This window comes from Cebidichthys violaceus, unplaced genomic scaffold, assembly GCF_023349555.1.
Source record: "Cebidichthys violaceus isolate CVI_PGR_0920_01 unplaced genomic scaffold, fCebVio1.0.p SCAF_9, whole genome shotgun sequence".
NCBI classification, from domain to species: Eukaryota; Metazoa; Chordata; class Actinopteri; order Perciformes; family Stichaeidae; genus Cebidichthys; species Cebidichthys violaceus.
This window is the reverse complement of record NW_027176975.1, coordinates 8,416,119-8,436,853: the sequence shown is the minus strand read 5'-3', so window position 1 is coordinate 8,436,853 and position 20,735 is coordinate 8,416,119. Positions and strand designations below refer to the sequence as shown.

General features: G+C 44.7%; 4 protein-coding genes across 5 annotated transcripts; 2 read left to right on the top strand and 2 right to left on the bottom strand.

Annotated features, from left to right (window-relative positions):
- Positions 1 to 704: 704 nt before the first annotated feature.
- On the top strand, positions 705 to 5,124 carry LOC137867426 (neurofilament medium polypeptide-like). Its single transcript, XM_068704016.1, has 4 exons — positions 705 to 1,471; positions 2,705 to 2,904; positions 3,012 to 3,136; positions 3,237 to 5,124. Exons 1-4 carry the CDS (start codon positions 721 to 723, stop codon positions 4,471 to 4,473), a joined length of 2,313 nt encoding a protein of 770 aa, XP_068560117.1. The 5' UTR covers positions 705 to 720; the 3' UTR covers positions 4,474 to 5,124.
- A 1,269-nt stretch (positions 5,125 to 6,393) lies between these two features.
- On the bottom strand, positions 6,394 to 13,334 carry thoc5 (THO complex 5). The gene is made up of 20 exons (XM_068704047.1): positions 13,220 to 13,334; positions 12,848 to 12,952; positions 12,068 to 12,211; positions 11,687 to 11,800; positions 11,207 to 11,304; positions 10,943 to 11,089; positions 10,740 to 10,854; positions 10,365 to 10,497; positions 10,188 to 10,265; positions 9,966 to 10,009; positions 9,057 to 9,156; positions 8,208 to 8,316; positions 7,989 to 8,090; positions 7,808 to 7,904; positions 7,608 to 7,719; positions 7,412 to 7,515; positions 7,219 to 7,306; positions 7,005 to 7,120; positions 6,707 to 6,897; positions 6,394 to 6,602 (listed from the first exon to the last, which is right to left on the bottom strand). Exons 2-20 carry the CDS (start codon positions 12,944 to 12,946, stop codon positions 6,539 to 6,541), a joined length of 2,055 nt encoding a protein of 684 aa, XP_068560148.1. The 5' UTR covers positions 12,947 to 12,952; positions 13,220 to 13,334; the 3' UTR covers positions 6,394 to 6,538.
- A 305-nt stretch (positions 13,335 to 13,639) lies between these two features.
- On the bottom strand, positions 13,640 to 18,753 carry tfip11 (tuftelin interacting protein 11). Its single transcript, XM_068704083.1, has 15 exons — positions 18,635 to 18,753; positions 17,934 to 18,141; positions 17,496 to 17,670; positions 17,242 to 17,398; positions 17,002 to 17,129; positions 16,732 to 16,893; positions 16,305 to 16,496; positions 16,011 to 16,190; positions 15,749 to 15,883; positions 15,538 to 15,641; positions 15,252 to 15,420; positions 14,864 to 15,107; positions 14,588 to 14,730; positions 14,291 to 14,456; positions 13,640 to 14,146 (listed from the first exon to the last, which is right to left on the bottom strand). The coding sequence occupies exons 2-15, from the start codon at positions 18,137 to 18,139 to the stop codon at positions 13,800 to 13,802; spliced, it is 2,508 nt and encodes an 835-aa protein (XP_068560184.1). The 5' UTR covers positions 18,140 to 18,141; positions 18,635 to 18,753; the 3' UTR covers positions 13,640 to 13,799.
- A 267-nt stretch (positions 18,754 to 19,020) lies between these two features.
- On the top strand, positions 19,021 to 20,703 carry srrd (SRR1 domain containing). 2 transcript variants are annotated; one of them, XM_068703727.1, is made up of 6 exons: positions 19,021 to 19,276; positions 19,373 to 19,413; positions 19,515 to 19,711; positions 19,811 to 19,909; positions 20,137 to 20,288; positions 20,375 to 20,703. In XM_068703727.1, exons 1-6 carry the CDS (start codon positions 19,134 to 19,136, stop codon positions 20,613 to 20,615), a joined length of 873 nt encoding a protein of 290 aa, XP_068559828.1. In that variant the 5' UTR covers positions 19,021 to 19,133; the 3' UTR covers positions 20,616 to 20,703. The 2 variants fall into 2 exon arrangements, with proteins under 2 accessions (XP_068559828.1, XP_068559827.1); XM_068703726.1 differs by having other exon boundaries at positions 19,500 to 19,711.
- The last annotated feature ends 32 nt before the right edge of the window (positions 20,704 to 20,735 follow it).

Genomic DNA, 20,735 nt, shown 5'->3' with positions numbered 1-20,735 from the left:
AACGTTTCAAGTATAACGGGAGAAACAAACCTTTTGTGCGTGCGTGTGTGTGTGTGTGTGTGTGTGTGTGTGTGTGTGTGTGTGTGTGTGTGTGTGTGTGTGTGTGTTTTTAGTAAGAGAGGGAGAGGGAGAGTCTGTCAATGGCCCAGCAGTTGAGTTGACTCCCGGGGGGGTTGGCGTGGATCTGCAAACTCACACTGCAGCAGTACAGCTACAGAGAGCATCAGCAGAACAAGCTGCAAACAATCAGTTCACACAGACTTTAGCCACAGCATACCCAAAATATAAATATGTGTCTTCAAATGTGTAAAATCTTTCAAAAGTAATAATTAATCAAGGCTGTTTATAAAAAGAGCAATAGTAATTGACAGTATCGAATAGGTCTAAAATGACTCATGTCTTGATCATTTAACACACTAACTATATTTTTCAAGTGTATTTATGCACAAAATATCTTAAGTGAAAGTCAAACTGATGCTCGAACATGTATAAAACCATTATTTGGCTTTATTGCTTTGATGAAACACACCTTGTTAACACATTCAGTAAAAATACAACTCATCAATAACTACACTGATTAGGGTGAATATATTCCTGCGCAGGCAGATGTCTCTTTAAATAGAGTGTGTCTTGGTGCTGACTAGTGAGTTTTCCCTCCCTCCTATATAAACCCAGCGCTCCCGCTCCTGCTGCAGTCAGTTCTCATCCGGCCTGGCCAACATGAGTTTCTCGGTAGAGCACCACCTCTTCGGCCCGACCTCGTACCGCAAGGCTCGGCCTGCCTCGGTGTCCTCCAGCGGCTTTCACTCCCAGCGCCGCCGCCTCACCTACAGCCAGCCATCCTCCGTGGACGGATTGGAGACCTTCAATGGCGACATGACACGGAGGAACGAGAAGGAGATTCTGCAGACTCTGAACGACCGGTTCGCCGGCTACATCGACAAGGTGCGCAACCTGGAGATGCACAACCGCAACTTGGAGGCGGAAGCGGCAGCTCTGAGGCAGAACCAGGCCGGGCGCACCTCGGTCGGGGAGCACTACGAGCGAGAGCTGGGCGACCTGAGGGGTCTCCTGCAGCAGCTGACCGGGGAGAAGTCCCGCGCAGCTCTAGAGCACGAGCACCTGGAGGAGGACATCCAGCACCTGCGGGTCAGGCTGGAGGATGAGGCGCGCAACCGGGAAGAGTTGGAGGCTGCTGCGCGTGCCATGAAAAAGTATGTTGAGGAGTGCCGGATGGCGAGGATGGAGCTGGATAAGAAGCTTCGTGCCCTAGAGGAAGAGGACGTTTTCCTGAAGAAGAACCACGAGGAAGAAGTGGCCGAGCTCCTCGAGCAGATTCACGGCACGCAGGTGAGCTTCGACATGCGAGACACTCACAAGACGGACGTCACCGGCGCACTGCGAGAGATCCGTGCGCAGCTGGACGGTCACGCATCCAAGAGCTCAACACACGCAGAGGAATGGTTCAAAGGTGAGTTGGGTCAAAAACAAAAACAAAGAAATAGATACTTTTTTTCCCCGTGTGCAGTATAGTGTTTGTTCTCTGTCCGTGGTGCTGAAGTCTATAGTCAACCCTGAGATTTACATGCCACTTCTGAATTAGCCTGTCGTTTAATTGTAGCCCTATTGTAACGCATAATGTTATTTAAGGTGAATGAGCAGTAGCTTGCAGTATTGTGCTCATATCAGGGTTACAAGGGTCTCTTACTTTTTTAACACTGAAGCTATTAAACATGCTGACTTCTAAATCTTTGCAGATTAACAGATGTGTTAACTTTTATCCTACCAACCTGCCAGATCGCAAACTTTAACTAAAGAGAGGACGTTTCATAACCAATTACAGGCAAGGCAGATATCATAAATATAAAAAGAAGAGAGACCAAAAGGCTATTTCAATCATTTAACCAGTGTACATTCCTGCGGGTGCATCGCTGCCGCAGAATAATATTTTCCACTTAAGTCAAGCACTGCAGGAGAGAGGTGGCACACAGAGAGGAGACTATGATTCATTCGCACTCCCGCTGTGGGTTACAGTTGGGTGTGTTCTTGCTTTCGCCCCCATGTGCTGTGTGTCTCTTACCCTGAACCTCTACAAATAGAAAAGTTGTTCCAAGGTCACTGTTTGTGGTAGGCAGACAAGACAGATAATGCTTCATCACTCTAACAGTCCTCTTTTTTGATGTGGCAATCGGATATGATAGATAGATTATGGATGAAGCCCTGTGAGAATCCTCTCTACGATTATACTGACCTTTGTGGTGCTGCACAAATACACAGTCAACAACTTTAAAGGCCAGCGAGGGTTTTATCTGAGCTGCGTGTCACAGAACTTAATGAACTATAGATTGACCCTTGCTGCACATTTACATGCTGACTTGATAACCAGTGAAAGGTGCAAAGTGAATGACCTTCCCTGTGTGATGTCCAGCTGACTGCAGCAGTGTGGCTCATTCATGCTTGGAGGAGGAAAGGTGCTGAGTCAGAGTACTGACTGACAGATGGACACTGCCAAGGTTACTCAGGCTCCCAGAAGAGACTCTCTGAGGACAAATGTCAAATGTATGAATGCTTATGGAATGAATAAGAATGCAGAATATTTCTGGACAGCAAGTCACGTCAAACTGTCTTTGGACATTAGCTAGTCAACGGTATGAGACAGCAAATGTGATTTCTAAATACATTCTTTTGTGGGCAATTTCTGCAGTGCGTATGGAGCGTCTGTCTGAAGCTGCTCGGTCCAACCAAGGTGCAATTCGTGGAAGCCAGGAGGAGATCGTAGAGTACCGCCGTCAGCTCCAGAGCCGCACGATTGAGCTGGAGACTCTTCGGGGAACCAAGGAGTCGCTGGAGAGGCAGCGTATGGAAAGTGAAGACAGACACCACGACGACCTCAACTCCCTACAGGCAGGAAATCAACACAAGCATCTCACTTATCCCACACAGGGAAAAAACACATTCATTTCATCTGTATGACGTTTGACCTAGACGGCTGTTTTTTTTTCTTTTTGCAGGAGACCATCAACCAGCTGGACAATGAGCTGAAAACCACCAAATGGGAGATGGCCAGCCAGCTCAAAGACTATCAGGAGCTGCTGAATGTGAAGATGGCTTTAGATATTGAGATTGCTGCTTATAGGTTAGTCAGGGTTTACACATAATTAAAATAATTCTTTGGCTTCTTAATGACACAAGTTATTGACATTTTCGCTGACTCTGTGTCTTTGTCTTTAAAACAGGAAGTTACTGGAGGGAGAGGAGAATCGCTTCGTGTCAGGAGGAGGTCCGTACTCTTACCTGGAGAGCAGAATCTCTTCCCACTTGAAAGTGAAAAGTGAGGAGATCTCAGATACAGTCATAGTGGAGGAACAGACAGATGAGACCCAGGTGACAGAGGTGACAGAGGAGGCAGATGAAGAAGAAGAGGAGGAAGAGAAAGAAGAAGAGGAAGAAGAAGGTGAGGAAACCAAAGAAGAGGAGGAAGAAGGTGAGGAAGGAGAAGATAAGGAGGAGGAAGGAGAGGGAGAAGTAGAGAAGGAGGAAGAAAAGGGAGAGGAGAAAGATGAGGAGGGAGAGGAGAAGGGTGAGGAAGAGGAGGCAGGTGAGGAAGAGGATAAGTCTGAATCACCAGAAAAGGCTGCATCCCCTCCGCCTAAATCTCCTGCTGTCAAATCACCCGTGTCTAAATCTCCACCAAAATCACCAGAATCGAAATCACCAGCAGCCAAATCCCCAATGCCCAAATCACCGGCCAAGTCACCTGCAGTCAAATCCCCAGCAGGAGATGAGTCAAAGTCACCTGTGTCAAAATCCCCACCCAGCAAATCCCCTGAATCTAATTCTCCTCGTCCCAAAAGCCCTGAACCAAAGTCTCCAGAGAAAGAGAAGGCCAAGCCTGCCGCTGCCAAAGATGCACCTAAAGAGGAGAAAAAAGAGAAGCCTCAGCCTGTCAAAGAGGAGAAGAAGGAGAAAGAACAACCTGTGAAGGAGGATAAGAAGAAGGAGGAGCCCAAGGAGAAAGAGCCAGAGAAGGCGGACAAAGCCGATACAAAGAAAGAGAGCAAGGAAGATGAAGCGCCAAAGGTGGATGACACTTCAAAACCGGCTGCTCCTGCTCCCAGCAAGCCCTCAGAGGACAAACCTGCCCCCAAGTCTGAGCCGAAAGAGAGTGCTCCCCCCGCCAAGGAGGAGAAACCCTCTGCTCCTAAATCAGAGAAGGCCGAGCCGGAGCCAAAGCCTGCCCCTAAGGCAGAGCCCGGGAAAACAGAGGGCAAGAAGGAGGAGAAGAAGCCAGAGGAGAAGTCTGCACCTAAAACCGAACCCGAGAAAACTGAGAGCAAGAAAGATGAGAAGAAGCCAGAGGCAAAAAAGGAGACTAGTAAAGAAGAGAGTAAAGAGGTGAAGGACGGAGGGAAGGCGGAGAAATCTTCTGGCACGGAGTCGAAGGAGAGCAAGGAGGAGAAGGCCAAGAAGTGAGACTGATAAGCTGTGATTCAAGGCACGAGGAGAGGAGGAGATGCCAAAGAACTCTTTGGAGGAGGGGAGGTTAAAGAGCATGTGGAAGGGGCTGGATGTAGCCAGCTGCTCAGACAGGCGCTTTAATGTCCAAAGCAAAGCAGGTGATGGTATGTAAGCAATAGTGATTTCTGTAGCAAAAAACCCCGTGCTCCCTAAGTATGGCCATTACACCCCCCTGATGCTTCTGATGTATGACTGTAGTGAATGCAGAATGCTCTTAACTCTTTATCTGAATGTGACAACTGCCCTTAATAACAAGTGCATTTAAAATGAATCCCGCTGACGGGGACCGCTACACAAGCCTTTTAAGGGTTAGAGATGTCAAAATAATGTAAAGCTAAAGATTGTGACAGATATTGAATATAAATACGTATATTTAAAGAGATACAAATGACTATATTATATTTACAGATACATCAGTAAGAAAGACTTGAATTTTGCTTGTTGTGCACCTTAATGCAGCTTCTCCTGACAGGTGAACTGCAGCGTCTCACTCATCTGGTCTGCAATGTTAGGACAATGATGAGTATGTGTTACGTATTTACTGCTGAGAATATGCAATATGAAACAGATAAATAAAGAATGATAAATCAAACACAAAAGGCTTTTTGGAGAATCTGTTTACTTTTACAAAAAACAACAACAATCGATAGCACATTGACCTCAAGGGAGGATTTATGAAGGAGAAGTGCCAAGAGTATTCATAGAAGGTGCGAGGCCTGGAACTACACTGCATTGCGGCTGAGGAGAGGGGGAGCTGTACCCCCCCACAGCAGCCACTGCACCCTTCCTCACGTCCCACAGACCACGCTCATGTATAAATCAGGAGCAGTGCTGCTTGCTTGTACAGAACAGACTCAGTTTTGCTTCTTTTATTTCCAGCTTTGCCTCACAGCAAAGAGGAAAGTTCACACGCTGAAGCAGTGATTTTGTAATTACTAACACCATTGAGTATCCTGAGTAGGCATTAGATTAATATAGAACACACCTTCACTTTTAAAACCATACTAAATTAACGAGATACAAATCCCGTCTTTTTTTAGTCATGACTTATTCTTCCACAGAAAAGGTGTAGCTACATTTTTAATCGGGTTTATTAATGAGTGCAGCAGCTGGTTACAAAAGCATTTCATCACCCTTTTTTTGGGATACAGTTCTGACATTGGACACACTTTGGCCGACATTGGAAGGATTTCTCTCCTGGCGGGATTTCAGGGTTCTTTTTGCATCCAATCTCGTTTCATCTGATAGATGGCTTTGTATTAATGGGATCATCGACCACGTCACAAAACACAACAGGTGGAAGTCACAAATGACAAATGTCATTACAAATTTGTTTTGAGAATTTGAGATAAAAAAAAAAAAATAGAAGTTCCTGATTGCAGTAACTCAACTAGTAATCAGCCCCAGTGGCTTCTTCCAATTACATACATCCATAAGTCTTTGAAGGATTGATGTCTGGATTCAGTTAAATCCAGCTGGATTAGCACTCCCATGTGCAAGAAAATTAGTGATATTTTGCTGCACACTTCTGTAGACTGCCATCTAATCGTAAAATGAGAGAAATCCTTGAGGGAATTGGCATCAGCATCCTGAACAACGAGCTGTTTCTTCTTTCATTAAAGCATCCAGGATGAAAAATGAAAGGTCAAAGGCTAACCGTCAACTATAAAATATCATATTCCATGGACATAACTCTCTGGGGAAATGACTCAGCTCGCTGTAGCACTGAACCACAATGGCATAATAATCAGCTAGCGCCTATAAATAGAACACCACAGAGAGAGGTGAGGGTGGAGAGAGATAAAACTGAGAAACCTGGAGTGCACAACAAAGCATGGGTGCAACAGAACCTTAAATAGACCAGACACACACTCATTCAAGAAAATAACATGTCGTTTTTTTATTTTCAAACAGGTAAAAAGACTTTTAAAAAGGAATACTTTGTGCATCAAAGAGCCACAAAGATAAGCTGGAGGAGTTACAGTTGTGAAGTACAGCAGTGAGAATCACATGGACAATTCTAGCGGTGACTGAAGAAGCCCTGAGGGTGGTTGTACTTGAACGGCTTCAGACGATTTGGACCCCTGTGAAACAGAATGAGATGTCAGAGATGCAGTAACTCTATTCAGATACCAAACTGTCTTTTGACCACATCTTGTCTACGAATAGCTTCCTTTTGACTGCGTACCTGACGGTGCGCAGACACATCTTTTCTCTGGGAAACTCTCGTGGTCCCTCCACGCTGTCATCTTGTCCTTCAGTCTCCAAATACACATCCAGGCAGACACACAGGCGTGAAAACTGATTGGTCAGGAGCTGGTGTCCTGGTCGTGGTCCCTGCAGTTCATTTTTGAACACATTGACCTCGCTCTCCATGGCCTAAAAAAAAGGAAAAGATGAGTCAGTTAGAGCCTGAAATATCTAGATGTAAAATGAGCTTGTGCATCAACAGAGCATGAGTGATCAATATTGAAAAATGCTCATACTCGAAGGTTGTCGTCGGTGCGTCCACTCCGCTCCCCCTTCCAGCTGAGGGAGAGGGAGAAAAGAGGAGAGACTTCTGGGTAACGGGGACTCAGCACCACAGCTGCCTGGAGGCGAGCTGAGGAAGAAAAAGATCGAGGCAGGTGAGTTACAAGACACGCATACAAATCAATGTATCAATATTTGCTAATTCTATCCTCGGTGCTAGTAGTTTACCTGTGCCCCTTTCCACCACAGCCATGAAGTACAGGTCGGTCTCCTTTGCCAGCCCAGCGTCAGTCACATGACGAGTATATGGCAGATCCTATCAAGAAAGAGAGATATATCACAGTGAGACATGTCCTGCACGAGGAGCATTGGTTTCTTTTTAAACAGGTCTGTACGTATGTGTGTTTATATGTGTGCATACCATGTAGTCCTGGTGAGTGGTCTGGGTCCAGCGAGCTAAACGCGAGATGATCTTGGCAGGAAAGAGTTGCTGACACTCACTGGAGACCGGGATGATGCTGTGCTCTGAGGACAGGAGCACAAACTCACTCACTCAAACTGTCCCATCTCTTCTTCAGGAGTGATTGATGTGTGGTTGTTTACATATATAAACGTACCTAGAGAGGCAAACTGTTTGTGCAAAGCCAAGCGGGACAGGAGTCGCCCCCTCAGCAGCTTCATGGTGGTCTCCATGTGGCTCGCACTCAGAGAACTGCCGACACGCACGCCCTGGAAAAACATGAGTATACCAACGTGATGAGGCTGTAACACGCAGAACCCGTGCACATCTGGGATAATACTCGATTTCAACACGCACCTCGGAAGGATCTTTGGGAAAATGTAGTCCTCCTAGACTCTGAACCCACATGTAGGGATGGCCCAGATCCTCCACATAATCAGCAAAGGAAACAATCCTAATAGGAAATGATGGGTTAATTCTGCTGGCTTGTGATTCGCTGAATATCTTCTCTTTTCCTTTAATTACTTGACATCCTCACCCGACTTTATCAAACTGGTAGCGGTTAGCTGGATTGGGTGTTTCTCGTCCCTGGTCGCTGGTATAGAGACAGCTGAGTAGAGTGTCTGATTTCAGCAAGTCCCTGCAAAAGAAGACATCATTAGGCTCAGACAGGTCCAGGTTACTTTATTTATACCAGTATGGATATATGTTTTACAAACAACACAGACAATAAACAGATGATAAAAAACACACACACCCTGCACTGATGGCTGTGTTGAGGTCTGTGGAGGTGGAGACCTTGGTCTTGACTGTCATAATGTTCAGATTCATCAGGTAGTAGAAGTGGAGATGGAGGATGCTGCCATCTGTGGAGACATGATGGATAACACATGGTGATTAACTAATCCATTACTGGCTCAATACTCCCTCTATCCCCCTCTTTATACGAATCGTCTCAGTGAGCGTCCCCAAAGGGTTTCTTTACACTGCGGCGAATTGGTGAACAATAACAGGGCGTGGCCACAGCTCCCCCCCAGGGGACACACACACTGTGCCGATGGTCATCTTTCACGCTCCACTCTCTGCAATCACAGTGAACTCAGCGACACTCTGACACTCCCCAACACCTACGCTGCTCACTTTTTGCTTTTACTGCAGTAAACTGACTGCTGCGGTGAAGACGACCGAGGAGAGAGAAGCGCTAGAAACACAAAGAGAGGTTCGAGAATATGCTTACAGCATGTTGTAGGTGCTGCAGACCCACAATGCTGCAAGCGTCTCTCTCTCCCTCTCCCTCCTCCCCCTTTAGGTAGAGTTACGTCTGCAATGCAGATCCCCCTATAATATGTCACTATTCCTTTTACTGCCAGCAGAGGGAACACGAGGGTCAAATGGTGTCATGACATCATAGCAGACTGGGTCACGCTTACTTCCTTTCACTCACTTTCTGGTAGGTATAGAGTTACCACAATACACAGCACAGCTACGGATACATTACAGATGACTAGTAAATGTGCTGTGTAAAGACGGGGAATGCACAAAATTCTCAGACTTATTTGGTGCAGAAACTAAAATTTGAAGTCACCAAGCCTGTAGAATGAGTTACCTTTACACTTGAGGTCTAAGCAGAGGGACAGAGGGTGCCTTTTCAGCATCTCCCGTCTTTTGTCATCCAGCTGGCCACCTGTAGTTGGCCTTCTTCTCTTCTGTCGATAAAAAGCAAGAGAAAAAAGAGATGAGGAGAAAGAAAGCCAGGCAAAGTGCATGTTTGACATATTAAATAAATCAGCATCAAATTCTAGCTGCTTCCAGGAGAAACATGCTATTGGCTTCTATTGTTATGGATATAAGAAGGCAACAGTTCAAAAGGAAAGGCTGAAAGGTATTTCAGATGAAAATTTGCTCTCTTGTATTGTTTATTTAGCTTATTTGCTGCTACCTGCGCATTTGCACTATTGTATATTTGTATGTTTTAAATGATGTGTTATGTGAATTGAACGTACCTTGTTGTACTTGTGAAAAGCTAAAAGACAAATTTCCACTGGGGTGGACAATAAAGCCAATCTAATCTGAGCGGTCATAAGCAGATATGCCAGACAGAGGTTGCATCAAAATGAAACCCATTATATTCAAACTACACACTTACTTCACTAGAGAAACATCCCAACAGAGAGCACTGGTCCGGTGCTGAGTGTGCATGTCTGAGGTGGGCTCTGGTTACAGTCACCTAGCCATTCTTGGCCATATTTCCCAAAAAACCCCTGCTGGCACTCGCCCGGAAGCAGGAAGCGATCGATAGTGGCCACTCTCCAACCAGCCAGACCACAACAGCTGGGACTTCTGGGACAACTTGTGTGTCCGTTTCAAAGACGTGTATAATAAGAAATCATTGAACTCACTGAACTGAGGGTGTGTGTGTGTGTGTGTGTGTGTGTGTGTGTGTGTGTGTGTGTGTGTGTGTGTGTGTGTGCGTGCGTGCGTGCGTGTGTGGAGTGAAGCCAGGCCTGAGACTCACCGTTTTCTCCTGCTCCTCCTCTGCATCTGAGTCACTCTCATCATCTATATGAAACCAGGACAAAGAATATTATGTTGTTGTTTTTGTTGGAGATACATCTCTCACAAATACAACATCTTCAAATATTAAGCAGCACTGAGTAAAACCGAAGATGAACTACACATCAAAGCTACGTGTTCGAGTGATGTGTGCGATGGCAGGCATGTAAAGTAGTGTTTGTACCCTGGGAATCTTCTGGAGGTTTGGACAGGGCCTTGGCCTCATCCACATCACCACTTATTGAGACACACAGGTTCTTGTCTGACATGGAAACAAAAATAAATCACGACAATCAGGGCTTACATTCCATTAAAAAAAAAAATTTAAACATAAGGTATTCTTCCTCTAACGACGACTTACCACAGGCCTGGCCGTAGGCATTGGCTTGAACAAACAGGACATAGAGAGGAGGAGGCAGGTGGCGGGCAACCTCCGTCTGAATCTGAGCCTGTTCAAAAGGCATGGACAGGTACTCCTGCACTGGGATAGAGGCCTGGAGAAGAAGAGAGAGCAGAAATCATATCGTCATTTAGGGGATCCATATGTGGTGTCCAATGGTGGTACAGCAGTTAAGACCGTCACCTCAATGAAGAAACAAATTAAGCAGTCAATATCATAAATGAACAAAACACTTTCAAAATCAATACTCCGAGCTGCTGCGACTGCAAAAAAACCTGAGTGATAGTGTGGTCCTATCAAAACCTCTGTATTATGGCACCTAAACAGTTTTTATACCTGCATGATGGCATTGAGTCCTGGCTGCAGGCTTGTCAGATGTTCCTTCTTCACCTCGATGCTCTTCTGGATCTTCTCCTTTGTGGTCTGCGACTCCTTGTATTTCTCTGCCAGCCTGTATCCAAGCACAAACTTTTAACTGCTGCTCTATACTCAAAAATAATTACCACTGTTTTGTTTTTATTTTGGGCAAGTGTGCATACCTCTTCCGCTGTTCGAGCTCCCAGTCCAGCCGTGCCAATGTGAGTTGGTGAGGATCATTTTTTGTGAGCGGAGGCCTGGAAATGTCCTGTGGCGCCTCCTGGTAAAACTCCTCCTCGGGCACCAAGTCTATTTCCTCATGCTTAGACCTGGATCAGGGAAATGTATGTTAAAATCTTTCTTAAACGATATTTGTTGTATATAACAATGGTTAACTTCAGCATATTTTCATGGGTAGTAAGTCGAAGGATATATTTTGTACTAACTTGAACTCCAGACACTTGCTGATCTCCTTCTGAAGATGCATCACTTCATACAGCAGGTTCTGTAACTGAAGGTGCAGCACATCCACTCTCTGCTTTGCCTGAAGGAAAAAAAGGTGGTTACGGTTGGTTTACAAACACGACCCAGGTGACCCTGGAAATAAATACATGCCAAACAATTTGCCCAAAAATCAGAACCAGGACTCAATAAGAACATGGATCAATAAGCAGGATTCAAAACTGGATCAATGAAGTCTAAATGAAACAAACCCTCGGGCGTATAAGTTTTATCTGCTGACAGTGGCAACTACTGCAGTTTGGTGTTAAAAGTAGAAACAACGTTCTTGGTGTTCCTCATCAGCACAAAAGAGAGTTGAGGCAGCACCTTTTCAGCAAATGAATGGACTGAACTTAAGCTAAGCTGGTATTTCTTTTAATATCTCATGAAAGTTGGACAGCCTGTGAGAGTTGTGTGGGAGTTACCTCGTGTGTCTGGTCTCTGCCTCTCTTTAGTCGCATATGAGCCAGACGATTGAGTTTTTTCAGATTCATGAAGTGGATGCAGCTCTGCATACGTCTCTGCTCCACCTCAGCACACTGAGAACAGACAAAACTAGTTAGACTTCATCATTGTGGTGTCGACACAGAATCAACTTTGGTGGTGATCATACAGTATATTCAATGTTGTGATGTATTAGATTTACCAATACCACAAGTAAGTACCACATATACTTGTTTCTGCAGTGACAAGCCAGCACATCACGTTGATGAGTTCAACAAGTCTGACAAACACTGACTATGAAATCAGTCTATAATGTCTAAGTATTTTGAATGTGCGTACTATCTTAAATGTAAGATTCTTACCCCGTCTTTGGCTCCATTGGCTTTCAACTCCTGAATCTCACTCATGAGTGTGGCCAAACTCTCACATGACTCTTTGTACTGCAGGAAGTCCTGCTCAGGGTCCCTGGCATCCAGCTCCACCTCCTCACTGTACACACGCACATCCTGGAAAATACATCAATATATACAGTTGATCACACCACTGTCGGCCATGCTTTAACTTGACCCCACTCACCCATTTCAATTGCTGAATCCATTACATCACAACTAGCAGGCAAGTGGTGAGTGAGTTAAGTCAGGACCCAGACTCTGAACTTCACTCAAACTTCAACATTGATAACTTATATTTGTATGATGTCTGATTTGTAACAATATAACGTTAGTGCTTAGAAATAGTGGTACATCAAACCTAGTCCTTGCTCCCATATTTAATTCATCAACATTTATTTTGTGCTTCAATCACATGAGGACCTTCATCCAAATCACAAAAACAGATTCAATCTCGTGTAGACTAATACACACTCACACATATTTTCGTTGAAGATGTGAACAATGTAACTCACTAGAGTGGATTAAGTACTTAGCTAGTACCTCTGCGTCTAACGTTATTTAAATTTAAAAACAAACTTGCTCGACTGTTTTGATTTTTGTGTCTCGGCTACATTAACCTTGTCACGGTGCATTTATGCTGCTGACAGAAGCCTTTGACCCCAGGCCTTCTGCTGTTGGTCTCCCTACACACTGCGGCCCCTCCGTGTCCCTAAACCGTTCCGATCCTGCGGCGTCCTAACTTCACGTTACCTGCGGATCTCCCTCTCCGCGACCTCGCTTCATCTCTGGTGTTCCTCCTTCACTGCGGACAACCTTCGACTTCCGCTTCTTCAGGGCGTCCGACGACATGTCTGGCTGGATAAGATAGTGAATATATATAGGCTTAAAACAATAAAATATCGATTAAAAACGTTCACCAGTTACAGTAACGTAACGTGGCAGCAGTATTTTTCTATTAGCAACGTAGCTAATGTTAGCACTGTAGCTCTGCAATGGCTGACTAACGTTAGCTTTTTGGCTAACAACCGTTAGCTTGTCGGCTCACAAAGGCAGCTTTCCAATCAGTTACACAACCGTCAATATGGTGTATGTTTGATGTGATATGTATAAATAGACACATACCTCCGTGTATCAAAAATACGTCTGTGGTTGTTTTTTTAAAATCGTGCGTAAATGCACATGTAACGTTACAGTACAGGGTACTTTGTTAAACTACCGAGGAGGGACGGAAGCCCTGCTTTGCCAAAAAACCCAGAGCGGTTAGACAGTTAAACCAGCAGCTACACTGCCACCCACAAAATAAGAAAATAACCGGTATTGCAAGTCATTCAATAACCTGCACTACACTAAAAAAATATTACTTTAGTCCTCCTTAAGACACATCAATGGTAAAAGTATATACGGTACAGTAAAATTTGCAAAAAATTATTTAATGCAAAAACTTCTGAAAACCAACCAATATCATATATATCCCATATGAACTATACTATTCAAGTACAGTATATGAACATTTCACATCTGATTAAAACAAAACAGGCCACATACATTAAAAAATGATTTATTCACAGTTCTAGTGACACTTTAAGAATGTACAAAGACACATATGACGAGGATCAGCATACTGAAGTTACATAAAAGGCAAACGTTTGCTCTACCAATGCTCTTTAACACTAAGCAGGACAAAGAATTAGTCAGTCCACCCTCACTTGGCCATATCGATCAGACTCTGCAAAGACGTGGGCACCCAAGTCTTCTCTCCTTGCACAAAAACAACCCCTCTGTCTATGTAGATGACAATACGCCCAAAAGTGTACAGCTGTTTGCCCTCGTGCCGTTTGGCCACTAAGGGCATAAAGACAATGTTGTTCTCCTCTGCCTTGGTCTGGATAAGATCTTTGAAATTAGTCGGCACACCGGCACTGATGCCTCTGTGAGCCACACTCTCGGCATCTCTGCGCTCCTGCATCGCTTCATACTGGAAGTCCTTTCGTCTCTCGGTCTGTGTTAGGTATGCAACATTCTCCCTGGCACCAGGTTGCATATATCCACCTGTGGATATGAAAAAGAATGAGTGCTGTAGTTCATTATGTTGCAGCAGAGGAAAAAAATGGCGGCACAATCATAATTTCATATAGGAATGCTGTTCTATAGGTTACATATGTTTATTTTCTGAGACTGTGTATTAATACCAACCCATGCCAGAAGACACTGCGCGGTTCATGATGTCCAGAGCTTCGTTGAATTTCTCTTTAATGAGCGGCTGTAACAACAAGGCGTCACTAAACATGCTTTTCCAGCCCAGGTACCATTTAGTGATTTCCTCATAGTTAGGACTGTTGCTTAACCATGAACACAGGACCTGTAATCACCAAAACACATATAATGAAGTCACAAAAAACTATACATTTCATAAAATTTAATTTATACAATAATCAAATGGTTACGTGCTTCTTAATCACTTTTCTGTTCTGTGGAAGGATATTCACTGACCTGCAACCACTTGGTAAAGAAGTTTTTGTCCAGCAGGGACACAAGGCTGGAGGGGGACAACATGCCCTCCCAGTCCATCACCCAGTGAAATGGCTCCATCTGCTGCTGGTGAGGGTTGATAACCAGCTCCTCCAGACACAGAGCTGAGGAGGGACACAGATCCAATGTATGAATAAGGGAAACCAGTAGCAAAAAAGAGACACGCAAGGAAAAGACCGCAGGTAAAATACAGTTTCTTCCACTGCAATGCCATACTTAAGGCTGATAAAGACATACCGAGTTTAGGGATGATATTTTTCACCATGAAGGCCTCCCATGCACCTGGGGTGAAAACATCTTTCCAAGGCTGCAGGATGAGGCGGGCTGAAGTGTCGCTGGGATGCCATCGCTGCAAGGCATTGGATAGCTTGCTCCTGATTGGTGGGTAAAGAGGCTCTAGACGTGATTGGAGCAGAGGCAGCCAAGGATGGATCCAGGAGTGGATGGGGACCGTGTCAGTTAAAGGGTTCCAGTTATCCACCTATCAAACAGTAAACAGAGATGAATAAAAACAGATCGCTATGTAGAAGACAATTATCCACAAGTAAATTAGGGAAAATTATCAAAACCATGGGAGTTTCTCTACATCTAAGTAAGTGTGTCTTTAAGAGGAGATGTGTCTTGCCTCTCGCTGTAGCCGGGGTAAGATCAGCTGCTCCATCAGGTGATCCAGGATCCACAGGGGGAGAATAGGAGCCCACACTTCCACGCAGTCCACCATTGGCCCCACTATACGAGGCTGCCAGCCCGACACACAGGGCCGCATCACTGGGATCCACACTTCCCACAACAGTCTGGACCGACAAAGACAGGACACACATGTCATCAAAAACAAGCTTTAACACCTAGCCAGCAGAATTTAAGCATGTGAATGCGTGAGCACAGCTTAGTTTTTGTGTGTGTGAAATGACCTGTGGTAAGGGTCCATGTTTGAATCTGGGGCACTGCTGTGGAACTCTCTAGATTCGAGGATTGCTCTCCACTGACCGATGTCTTCCAGACAAAAAGAGCTGTCCTGAAATAATGAAAGAACAGTCTGAGAAGTGGTAGCTTATCAATGATAAGCTCAAGTAAGCGATGAGTATAAAGTTACCTCAGAAGGAACTAATTGCAAAAGCATACCTTCAGAGGGTCCCAGGAGCGAAGTTTCTCTTTAAGTAATGGCTGAAGAACAGCTACAGCTAAGTCCGCCAATCCCATAGTCTTGTATTCTTCATAATAGTCTGTTTGTAAAGTCTCAAAGATCTGGGCGCACTCCTGAAGACAGAGAAGGAAGGCACCAAAACAATCACCTATATGGATGTAATAACAGAGCAAGGACTAACAAACTGAAACAGCCTGACAACTGAAGCTGTTTGTCTGTGTGTGTTCACTGTATATGCACCTGCAGGGTGGGGGCCTCCCCAGGCGCCATCTCCCCAGAAGGAAAACGCCCCACCAATGTCAGAACGGCCTCCATTCTCTGAATGGCATCTTGCTCTGCATCCAGTCTGCTCTGTAGCGCTCGTGACTCGTGGCTCAGAGACACAACTACATCCTTTTCATGCTGCAGACGTCTGGCGGACTACAGGAGGCGGGAAATAAGATAGCAAGAAGAAGAAGTAGCAGAATGGTATATAGAAGCATGTAGAAAGTCATTGCTGTAGATATTTGGCAGATATTTTTGGTTCCTTCATACCTGTAATATGTCCTGTTCGGTGAGGTCTATCAGTAGCTGCAGGTTATGTTCGAGTTCAGGGAGAGCAAAGCCAGATCCCTTCTGATCCTGAGTGGACAAGCTTGGTGGGCCTTCATCTGGAACACTGTGCTTGTTGGACATCTGACTGTAACTGTAATAAACCTTTTGTTCTCTTCCGGTCATATCTATTACCTGAAGATGGGAATAATTATGGGCAAAATAAGATTCAGAGACAAAAATGGCAGCCGACAATTTGCTTACATTCACATTATAATGTCATCCACAGGGGCTTGTACCAAGTGTAAAAACACAACAAACTTAAGTCCCTGATGCTTATTATAACATTATGCCTAATTCAAAAGTGCCCTGATAACATTCCTGTGAGACAGACGCAAAGGAGTGTTAATGCAAGTCTTTTCAAACATACCTTGACCTGTGCCAACTCTCCAGCGGATGGCACTGTACTGCGCCCTGCCAGCTTGCCTTTAGCCTTCAGCTCGTCCACAGTTCTGTAGGAGTACTTGGGTTTCTTCTTTCCTACAGACCCTGCAGGATCCTTACGCCACTGGCCTAGCTCCTTCTGAAACTCCTACACATTGAGAATAATGTCAAAATAATGTTGAATGACTCTACAATATCACTTATGCCATTTGCTCTAACAGAGGGTGTCGCTGGAAAAAGAAGAAACACTTTTTACCTTTTCCTCCTCTTCCTCCGAGTCAACCACAGGAAAATCCTGAAGACTCTGCTGTGTTCGCTCATTGCCATAAGCACCCACTGCTCCCTTGCCTTTACGAAGCTTTGCCTCAATGGGGTTTATAATACCTGCAGTAATAAGAGGGAGCAAAGTTAGAGTATTTTAACTCTGGTCTGATACTCCTGTAAAAGACCCACTTTTACTAAATGTTTACAGCATAGCCTCCTCCGGCCCACCCACCTTGAGCATTCTTGCCCAGGCCTTTGCCTGGTTGGTAGCCCATTTTCTGCAGAAGTTTCTGTCCGATTCCCTTTGTGTGCTTCTCCCAGTTACCGATGCCTTTACCAGACTGTATGCCGCCTGCAAACCTCTGGGACTGGTGACCCCGGAAATTACCCTTACAAAAAAATAAAATAAATACATATGTCAAAAAATACATATTTTTTGGACAAAATACTGTAATGGGTAAATAATATAAACTCAACAGAATTTACCATCTGGAGTTTTTTGGGTGCAGTGCTGCGGGGAGGGGGAGGTGCTGAAGGACCATCATCTTCAGAGTCATCAGAGCCTCCTCCTTCTTCTTTTTGCTGCAGACGTTTCTCCTCAGCTGCAGGCTTACGCAGACCACCACTCACAAAGTTCACTGGAGCACTGTAGTCTTTAGATCTAGAAAAAAATAAAAACAAAGCAGTTGGTGTTCATGTGGACTATTTCTGTTGGAATGACTACAATGGGGTCTTGTACTTAAATCTGTTCCCCTTTGAATAGCATTTCCCTTCTGTGTTTGCCCCATTGGGGTTAGGGTTTAGGTTAGGTTATGGTTAGACGTAGCAAAAATAACTGCTTGGGATTAGGGTTATGGTTGGTTTCAGATTAAGGTATCACAACAGGACCATTGGGACAGCAACAAAAATAAACCCATGCCTTACTTCTTGCCTCCAAAGCTAGGCCTCTCATCCTCGTCTGAGTCCCTGTCAGCCCAGATGCCATAGGTGGCCTGGTCCTTGGTCTGCCTGTGTCTGCGGCGGTCTGGATTGAACTCATTGGCCAGGTCCCAGTCTGTCACCTCAAAGCTCTCCACCTCAACACCTTCCTCTTCCTCCTCTCTCCTCCCATACAGATGGGACATGGACATCTCTGGACATCACAAAGTACCAAGACGGTTAAAGTACTGTGAAAACTCAAAATAATAAGCTGCACCAAGAAGCCATCTCCACGATGAATGCCACGAGAGGTGGCTGAAAGCTCGCGAATACGTTTAGAAGTTGAGGTTCCTTGATTAATTCATCCTGTAAGTTGTGTTTATTTGTAACGCTTTATAACGTTAGCTATGATCATGTGTTTATTGTCTCTGGGCCAGATATGAAGTTAACAACAATTTAGCTAGTTTTTTAACTAAAAAAAAAAGATACAAACAGCATAATCTCATATAGTTGGCTAGTTATGAAACACCATTAACGTACCCTTCGTAAACATTCCTTAACGACTCACGTTACATAGATCTGCTTCTATGAAGGAACAACAACGTGAAGACAGTATTTACAAACAGAAGCTAACGTTAGCTGACGTAAACGGCGCGCTTTACCGTGAGTGTTGGGAAATGATTAAAAAACTGTTTTCTATAACTCACCCCAAACGTTTGTTATCCCCCTCTCTGGAAATTAGCTAAACATGAATTCCTCTGCACCAGTAATGAAAGTTAAACTATCGTATTCGTTTTACTCCATGTTCTAAAAAACCACAAGTACTTCCGGGTTGACGCCGTACCTGCCGGTGTTACACCAAATTTTGTACCCTGTTTATACCACGACACAGTGAATCATTTTTGAACACATTAAAAACACATTAATTCATTTCATAGTGATTCATTGCTCCGGACAGCTATGTGTCCCCATCAGTTCTCGTCTATGGTATACAGTCCGTTTATTGACTACGATTTACCGGTAATTTGACAAATACAAAATTGGGCATCATACCGGAACAGGATATGCTTGTGTTACACTCAAAACAGTCCTATTTGCCTCAGACTCGCCAACCCATGGCAGCACTTAAATCAAAACTTTGTCGAAAAAAATAAATAAATAATTGTCACATGTCTGTTTACACGAGACACCTGTGAAATAGCATATATGTCGGACACCGGAGAGGAGTGGCAGGTGGCCAGGCGACGAAAAGGCGCAGCGCGGAAATCAAAATCATTTCAGGTGTCCTCAACATGCAGCCAGGAGGAGCTGGATATCGGGAAAACTGTCAAACGAATACGAGACACAGTGTAAGAAGTCTAAGTCCAGTTATGCAGCAGTCTCCTGCAATATTATTCATGTTTCATTTGGAGTTCAGTAATTCTGCTTATCCTCCCACTCTGTAGGTCTGAGCTGAGATGCGAGGAATTTTGGCAAGAGTGGAAAAGTGAGTACGCTGGACAAGTGGAGTTATTATATAATATTTAGTTTGGCTGTGGAATGATTTAGCTTGCGGCTCAATGACCCTTTCAGTACTCTTGTCTTCAGAGGCAGGATCCGCAGCCCTATCCAAACCTCCAGAGATCAGGGACACCGAGGGCCCCGCCGACCAGTTGGTGAGCAGCAAAGATGGCAAACCATGTCAACAGCTGGAGTGTGTGTGTTATGGCCTTGGCTCCTTTTCCTCCTGTGTCTCAGCTCGCTTCCAGCTTGCCATGTTGCTGCTGCTGCTGGATGCAGCACAGGTTAGAGGATATTTTTCATCCAATGAGATAACAAACTGTCTAAACAACAGATCCTGTTCATTTTAAGATCTGCATCTCACTGCCCACCTCCTCCCTTAGATCCCACTGAAGGACTGCTCTGTTTATGATCCTGCATTCTCATCTGGAGAGAGGGCTGTTTTGAGAGAGCTGGGTCTGACTGTACTCACAGAGAATGAGGTCAGTTGTTGGCCACTCTAGTTTTTTTTTTTTAACTTGTCAGACAAGTTAAAAACAGTAAGCACATATACTGTATGGAGAACAATTATATAGTGCAAATGCTGTTGTGTGTTTACAAACATGAATTATCTCAAGCAAGTTTCAGGTCGCTGCAAGTTGATTTTCATAGCTTCCTGGCTGCCCGTAAGGTAGGAAATCAGTGCATTCTCTCTTACTGTATTGTGCAGGAAGGGAAGCGTCTGGCGACTAAGCCCACGCTCTTTTACCTGATGCATTGTGGGAAAGCCCTGTACAACAACCTTCTGTGGAAGAACTGGAGTGTGCAATGTCTTCCTCTGATGATACTCATTGGAAATGGCTTCAATGGCATGATGGACAGGTTAGTACAAGACATGAATGAGGGAGATGATGTTTAAGAAACTGGAGGAGAGGAGAGGTGATGTTTCCTGTCTGTCATCCCAACAGAACAGTTGGGAGAGAGTTCCAGCGGGACTACAGCTACATTACTCAGGCAGTGTCTGTGTGTGAGGAGAGACGGCTGCCCTGTCCGGCCCGTCTGATTGACGTCTTCAGTGACACCGCAGTCATCACCTTTCCCACCGGTAGCCTTAACAGACTCCCACAATCCACCTGGGCAGAGCCGCCTGAACCACAGTACCAACACTGCTCTGACCTGGAGATAATTCAGAGGGAAACCCAGAGCTGATACAGGAGATGAACAGGAAATGGACACTTTTAATTTTCTATTGTTGCTATTTGTATACGATTTTTTTTTTTTAATAAATAAGTCCTGCTTTAAATTGCGGATTGAATATTGCAATACTAT

Coding starts and splice junctions, on each gene's coding strand:
- LOC137867426 (XM_068704016.1), top strand. CDS start 721: ATGAGTTTCTCGGTAGAGCACCACCTCTTCGGCCCGACCTCGTACCGC. Junction 2,905..3,011: donor ACGACCTCAACTCCCTACAG/GCAGGAAATCAA, acceptor TTCTTTTTGCAG/GAGACCATCAACCAGCTGGA. Junction 3,137..3,236: donor ATTGAGATTGCTGCTTATAG/GTTAGTCAGGGT, acceptor TCTTTAAAACAG/GAAGTTACTGGAGGGAGAGG.
- thoc5 (XM_068704047.1), bottom strand. CDS start 12,946: ATGTCGTCGGACGCCCTGAAGAAGCGGAAGTCGAAGGTTGTCCGCAGT. Junction 12,212..12,847: donor GCGGAGAGGGAGATCCGCAG/GTAACGTGAAGT, acceptor TGTATTTTCCAG/GATGTGCGTGTGTACAGTGA. Junction 11,305..11,686: donor GCAGAGACCAGACACACGAG/GTAACTCCCACA, acceptor TTTTTCCTTCAG/GCAAAGCAGAGAGTGGATGT.
- tfip11 (XM_068704083.1), bottom strand. CDS start 18,139: ATGTCCATGTCCCATCTGTATGGGAGGAGAGAGGAGGAAGAGGAAGGT. Junction 17,399..17,495: donor CACCCAAAAAACTCCAGATG/GTAAATTCTGTT, acceptor TTTTTTTGTAAG/GGTAATTTCCGGGGTCACCA. Junction 14,457..14,587: donor TCTTTACCAAGTGGTTGCAG/GTCAGTGAATAT, acceptor TGGTGATTACAG/GTCCTGTGTTCATGGTTAAG.
- srrd (XM_068703726.1), top strand. CDS start 19,134: ATGTCGGACACCGGAGAGGAGTGGCAGGTGGCCAGGCGACGAAAAGGC. Junction 19,910..20,136: donor CTGTACTCACAGAGAATGAG/GTCAGTTGTTGG, acceptor TGTATTGTGCAG/GAAGGGAAGCGTCTGGCGAC. Junction 20,289..20,374: donor TTCAATGGCATGATGGACAG/GTTAGTACAAGA, acceptor TCATCCCAACAG/AACAGTTGGGAGAGAGTTCC.